The sequence below is a fragment of the Hyalella azteca genome, unplaced genomic scaffold, assembly GCF_000764305.2.
Source record: "Hyalella azteca isolate HAZT.00-mixed unplaced genomic scaffold, Hazt_2.0.2 contig8603, whole genome shotgun sequence".
In the NCBI taxonomy this organism is placed as follows: Eukaryota; Metazoa; Arthropoda; class Malacostraca; order Amphipoda; family Hyalellidae; genus Hyalella; species Hyalella azteca.
This window is the reverse complement of record NW_025938692.1, coordinates 71,979-79,059: the sequence shown is the minus strand read 5'-3', so window position 1 is coordinate 79,059 and position 7,081 is coordinate 71,979. Positions and strand designations below refer to the sequence as shown.

Genomic DNA, 7,081 nt, shown 5'->3' with positions numbered 1-7,081 from the left:
GTGGTCTGCAGGCGAGTGGTCTGCAGGCGCGTGGTCTGCAGGTGCGTGGTCTGCCTGTCTCTTATACACATCTAGATGTGTATAAGAGACAGCGTCATAGTTACCCCAAATACACGTCATAGTTACCCCAAATACACGTCATAGTTACCCCAAATACACGTCATAGTTACTCCAAATACACGTCATACCTACCCCAAATACACGGTATAATTACCCCATATACACGTCATAGTTAACCAAAATAAAAGTAATAGTTACCCCAAAGGCGTTATTTACCCTAATTTACTAACCCCCTCTCCTTTCACCCTCCAACAAGTCCCCCTCCCCCCCTCCCCCCACGAGGAGAGAGGGGCGCCGGCGTCGTATAAAATCTTAAGGAATCTTAACGGCGCCGCAACGCGCGGCCTTGGGGCGCCTATAAGGCGGCCATAAAAAACGCCTGACTTTATATAACGTCACTTGACTTTATATAAAGCCACCTTCTTTATTTTATACCGTCAAATTATCAGCCGAAGTGATATATGTTTCTACTTAATGTAAAAAATTGAAATGTTGTTCAGCTTACTGAGTTAATGCTGTTATTGAGTTATGGCTGTTAATGAGTTAATGCTGTTAATGAGTTAATGCCGTTAATGAGATAATGCAGTTAATGAGATAATGCAGTTAATGAGTTAATGCCGTTAATGAGTTAATGCCGTTAATGAGTTAATGCTGTTAATGAGTTAATATTGTTAATGAGTTAATACTGTTATTGAGTTAATACTGTTAATGAGTTAATGCTGTTAATGAGTTAATGCTGTTAATGAGTTAATGCTGTTAATGAGTTAATGCTGTTAATGAGTTAATGCTGTTAATGAGTTAATGCTGTTATTGAGTTATGGCTGTTAATGAGTTAATGCTGTTAATGAGTTAATGCTGTTAATGAGTTAATGCTGTTAATGAGTTAATGCTGGTAATGAGTTAATGCTGTTAATGAGTAAATGCCGTTAATGAGTTAATGCTGTTAATGTGTAAATGCTGTTAATGAGTAAATGCCGTAAATGAGTAAATGTCGTTAATGAGTTAACGCTGTTAATGAGTTAATGCAGTTGATGAGTTAATGCAGTTAATGAGTTAATGCTGTTAATGAGTTAAGGCTGTTAATGAGTAAATGCTGTTAATGAGTTAACGCTGTTAATGGGTTAACGCTCTTAATGAGTTAACGCAGTTAATGAGTTAAGGCTGATAATGAGTTAATGCTGTTAATGAGTTAATGCAGTCAATGAGTCAATGCCGTTAATGAGTTAATGCAGTTAATGAGATAATGCAGTTAATGAGTTAATGCCGTTAATGAGTTAATGCAGTTAATGAGTTAATGCTGTTAATGAGTTAAGGCTGTTAATGAGTTAAGGCTGTTAATGTGGTCATGCTGTTAATGAGTTACTGCAGTTAATGAGTTCGAGGCTAGCCTACCAGCAGCGAGGCTCGTCCTTTACTTTCTCTTGCCCCCGGGCGCTTCAACCCCCCAACCCCCAACCCCCTAACCTAACCTGCGCAACCCCTACCCCCTAAACCCCCGCACCTCAACCCCCTAGCCTAACCCCGCGTCCCTCCACCCTCTAACCCCCGCATCTACCACGCTGCATCCCCAACCTAGCCCCGCAACCCCGAAAACTTTTACCTCTATTTAACCCCCTTAATTTTCTTGCATCCCTCAACCCCAACCACACTCTAAACCCCTTGTAACCCCTTCATCATTTATAAAAAATGTGCTGCTTAACTCACCCCCAAAACCCCAGACCCCAACCTAGTCAAACCCCTAACCCCCAGCCCTCTCCCCCAGAGAGCCTTACCTTAAACCCCCTAATCCCCTAGTTGGCTCTAATCTCGACTCCCCATTACCCCCGTCTACCTTAACCCCCCACCCCCTTCAACCGGAGATCAGGTTTTTACTTTCCTTCTTCGTATACGGAATCCTGACCCCCATCCCCCTAACTCCCAGCTAGCCTAACCCCCACATCCCACTCCCTCAGCAAACCTCACTCCACTCCTTTCATGTCCTCCCCAACCCCCATGTATCCCCCCAACCCACAGTGGGGGTAAACCAGCCTCCGGAAGGGGTGCAGCGAGGGGCACGTCTCGTGGGGGAGGGGGGNCACAAGACGCTTATACGCAGCCACAAGACGCTTATACGCAGCCACAAGACGCTTATACGCAGCCACAAGACGCTTATACGCAGCCACAAGACGCTTATACGCAGCCACAAGACGCTTATACGCAGCCACAAGACGCTTATACGCAGCCACAAGACGCTTATACGCAGCCACAAGACGCTTATACGCAGCCACAAGACGCTTATACGCAGCCACAAGACGCTTATACGCAGCCACAAGACGCTTATACGCAGCCACAAGACGCTTATACGCAGCCACAAGACGCTTATACGCAGCCACAAGACGCTTATACGCAGCCACAAGACGCTTATACGCAGCCACAAGACGCTTATACGCAGCCACAAGACGCTTATACGCAGCCACAAGACGCTTATACGCAGCCACAAGACGCTTATACGCAGCCACAAGACGCTTATACGCAGCCACAAGACGCTTATACGCAGCCACAAGACGCTTATACGCAGCCACAAGACGCTTATACGCAGCCACAAGACGCTTATACGCAGCCACAAGACGCTTATACGCAGCCACAAGACGCTTATACGCAGCCACAAGACGCTTATACGCAGCCACAAGACGCTTATACGCAGCCACAAGACGCTTATACGCAGCCACAAGACGCTTATACGCAGCCACAAGACGCTTATACGCAGCCACAAGACGCTTATACGCAGCCACAAGACGCTTATACGCAGCCACAAGACGCTTATACGCAGCCACAAGACGCTTATACGCAGCCACAAGACGCTTATACGCAGCCACAAGACGCTTATACGCAGCCACAAGACGCTTATACGCAGCCACAAGACGCTTATACGCAGCCACAAGACGCTTATACGCATCCACATTCCATGCACGCAGGCACCGACGTCTTCCTGCGTCTGCGCGAAGAAAGTTGCGTAAACTTTCGCTCATTGCGCACAGCGGCTGTGCTGCTACCTTTCAAACCCACCTTTCAGACCCACCTTTCAGACCCACCTTTCAGACCCTCCTTTTAGCCTCACCTTTCAAACCCATCTTTTAGCCTCACCTTTCAGACCCACCTTTCAGCCTCACCTTTCAGACCCACCTTTCCGACCCACCTTTCAGACCTACCTTTCAGACCCACCTTTCAGACCCACCTTTCAGACCCTCCTTTCAGACCCTCCTTTCAGACCCACCTCTCAGACCCACCTTTCAGACCCACCTTTCAGACCCACCTTCCAGACCCACCTTTCAGACCCGCCTTTCAGACCCTCCTTTCAGACCCACCTTTCAGACCCACCTTTCAGACCCACCTTTCAGACCCACCTTTCAGACCCACCTTTCAAACCCACCTTTGAGACCCACCTTTCAAACCCACCTTTCAGACCCACCTTTCAGACCCACCTTTCAGACCCACCTTTCAGACCCTCCTTTCAGACCCACCTTCCAGACCCACCTTTCAAACCTACAACACGTGACCGGCATTAAATTTACCATAACTCTAGCCCAGGCGCTTAATTTTAAGTTTAGAAAGTTGAAGCTTAAGAGTTTGTGAGCGACACGTGAAGACTTTCATCACGGAGGATGAATGTGAAGGAATTCGGTGAATGTTAAGCTGGGGAGTTCAGTTTTACAACAAAAATGAATAAATAAAATTTGTTTGCAAATTTGCCATACAGGCTCGCATTAATTTGAGCCTTTCTGGTAAATGGGACGGTCATAAATAATAATAATAATAATTAAAATAATAATAGCAACAATGATAATAAAAATTATATTAATAATAACAATATTAATAAAAGTAATAATAATAATAATAGTAATAATAAAAAATAATAATAATAATAAACCAGCACGGTGCAGTGTAGCACGCTAAAAATTCATAGTCATATTATTAGTTGTTTGACATAATTTTACTGGGATTTATTATTATATGACTTTTACTCTTTTGAGGACGTATATGTAAAACAATTCCAACCTGTGGCGATTTTGACAAAGTACTTCATTTAATGCTGGCTTGACAATGTTGAATCAACGTTGGAAAATAGAACAAAATTCAACGTACCAAGATCGATGTTGATTCAACATTGAAACTATGTTGATCTGCGTCTCTTTGAGCGTTGGTCACATTTAGACGTTGCTTCAACGTTTAATTTAGGTCATTCAACATTTCAACCTGAAATCAACGTCTTTTCAACGTCAGATAAATAAATAAATAAAATTAAGGAAATAAATGCCTAGTATACACATTGTTTATGATGATATCTTGTAAACATTTCAAGTGTTAATAAATGTTAAAATGTTTGATATTAGAATATGATGTTGAAAGAATGTCAAATCTTGTCAAAATACCATAATCTTGTCAAATTCGTATTGATCTTTACACGAAACTTTAGCTTGTGATGTCATTCGTTAATTAGTCACTGAAATGACACCATAAACTAATTATTGGATGTAAAAAACGAACAGGTTATTAGAATTTAAATTGATGAATAAAAATTTGTTTCTGTCAAAGAATCGAGGAAAATGAAATGACTTTCATATTGTAAATAAAATTCAATAACTACTTTATACTCATTTATAATAATTAATTATATTTTTCGTGATAATTCAATAACTACTTCATGTATAATTATTAGTTATACAATTAATACATAGATATATAAGTAATTATAATAATACAGAATCAATAAAATTTTCTATAGTTCTCATATTACACTGTTGCATTGTAACTATAATATAACACAAAATTAATAAATAATAAAATTCCACATGAAGCATTATTACCCGGTTTTAAAATTAATTCCTATTGCATAATTCTCATATTAAACAAATCATTGTAACTATAATATTACGCTATATCGGTAAATAATGAAATTCTACAAGAAAAATCATGACCAGGTTTTACAGTTTATTTCTGTTGCATAATTTTCATATTAAACAAATAATTGTATTATTGTATTTTTAATATTATACAATATTAATAAATAATGAAATTATACATGAAAAATTATTACCCGGTTTTAAAACTAATTTCTTTTGCATAATTTTCATATTAAACAAATCATTGTACGTTTAATATTATACAATATTAATAAATGATGAAATTATACATAAAAAATTATTACCCGGTTTTAAAACTAATTTTTTTGCATAATTTTCATATTAAACAGATCATTGTACCTTTAATATTATACAATATTAATAAATAATGGAATTATACATGAAAAATCATTACCAGGTTTTAAAATTGATTTCTGTTGCAGAGGCCGTGGACACCACGGGGCTGGAGGGCGCAGTGTGGCCCCAGGGGGGCGAGCAGGGCCCCGCTGGGGGTGCGAGGCCCCGACGAACAGCTCTGAACGGTAGGTTGTTTCCCTAACAAAATTTAGAGTCGCTTCTGGTGCTACGAACCAGAAGCTGACTCGTCTGTAAATTTTTATTTGGTTCTACCCACGGCGCAGGGGTTATTTTTTGCTTCACAATCTGTCATTAAAATTACATTGATTATCATTAAATAGATTAAAATTGCGTAACATTGATTATAATTAAATTGATAAAATAACATTGATTATTATTGAAAGTTTCTACATCGGGAAAGAAACCTCCCCATAAAAAAAAAGAAATTAAAATTTCAAAATTTAAGTGACAAGATTGTCGCGAGCGAATAAATAAATAAAAATAACAATAAATTAGATAACAATAATAATAAAGAGCGTGAAAAATGCAAGCAAGTTTAATAAGTTGATGTTGATGAGAAAAATTCTTACATTTTCGTAATTTAGTCCCGTAAAAATATGTTTTTTTTTTATGCAGCATGACGATATTATTTTGATGGTTATTGACGTTGCTGAATTACTGTTATTATGACTGAGTTACTGCCTTCATTATCAATCACCTTATCAATCTTCATAACCTTCATTGCCACGCGTTATTTTGTTATTCTTCATAGTCTGTTTTATCGTTATTTTACATTTTGTTCTTCATGTCACTTTAGGTTCCTGATTTTTCTTCACAATTGTCGTCTTTTCATATACTTCCTTTATCTTCTGTACGCAGAGTTTGTACAGCCTCCATACAGATATATAAACATGCCTCTGTTCCACCGTCTTATTTTCCCCTGTTCCACCGTCTTATATTCCCTCTTCAAACGTCGATCTGCCCTTCAATTACCTTTGATTTCCAATAAAAATTTTCTTCAGTTGCTGCTGTCTAAAGAGAATTTTGAATTATCCATTCAAATGTCATGCTGTTAATAGATAATTTTTTTAATAGATAATTTTTCTATGTAGCTCAGCCTAAGTTATGACAATTAACGGTATTTAATTACCACATCGTTTCATCCACTAAATACCTTCGTGAACTGTCCCGTGATCTTGTAATAACTATCTTTCTCATTATCAATACGTAGGTTCTTCTTATAGGAGCCTTTTAACTTTTCCTTGTTTACTTTTCGTGTCAGCATTTTTCATAAGACGACGTCGCACGTAAGAAAAAGCTATATTTCACCATTCATATCCACTCGACAGTTATTTTTAAAGTTCTGACTGAAGTTAAGTTAACTGCAATTTCAACCCACATTACTAAGCCGGTACATAATTTTTAGCTCCTTTTCGGAGAGCTGGAAAAATTGAAAAGATAGTTGAAAGGATTATTAAGAGCTTGAATTAGACAAAATTGTTTTGTACAAATTGATACTTCGCCAGAACTCAAGTCAAGTTAACGCTTTTTTAAAATAAATCCTGAATTCGAATCAAATTAAGTATATAACGCAGAATCGATGATTCTAATTTTTTTCGATACCATAAAAACCGGCCTTTCTTGTTATCGGGAAAGATAATTAATTAACGCAAAACTTTTTACTTCCTTGCGAGTTCCTCACGAACGATACCATGGCACTTTGATATACATGTTTCTAGTAAAGTTCTCTTTTCGCTGATTTTTTTCAAATAAATTTAATGAAG

The 7,081-nt window shown here is 38.5% G+C and overlaps 1 protein-coding gene across 1 annotated transcript in view; it reads left to right on the top strand.

Moving 5' to 3' along the window:
- Nucleotides 1-3,701: 3,701 nt before the first annotated feature.
- Nucleotides 3,702-7,081, top strand: part of LOC108683320 (mucin-17) — a 43,983-nt gene continuing 40,603 nt past the window's right edge. Inside the window, exons 1-2 of the mRNA XM_047881692.1 lie at nucleotides 3,702-3,720; nucleotides 5,384-5,452. Of these exons, the coding sequence (XP_047737648.1) occupies nucleotides 3,702-3,720; nucleotides 5,384-5,452 (88 nt within the window). The remainder of the gene's footprint in view (nucleotides 3,721-5,383; nucleotides 5,453-7,081) is intronic.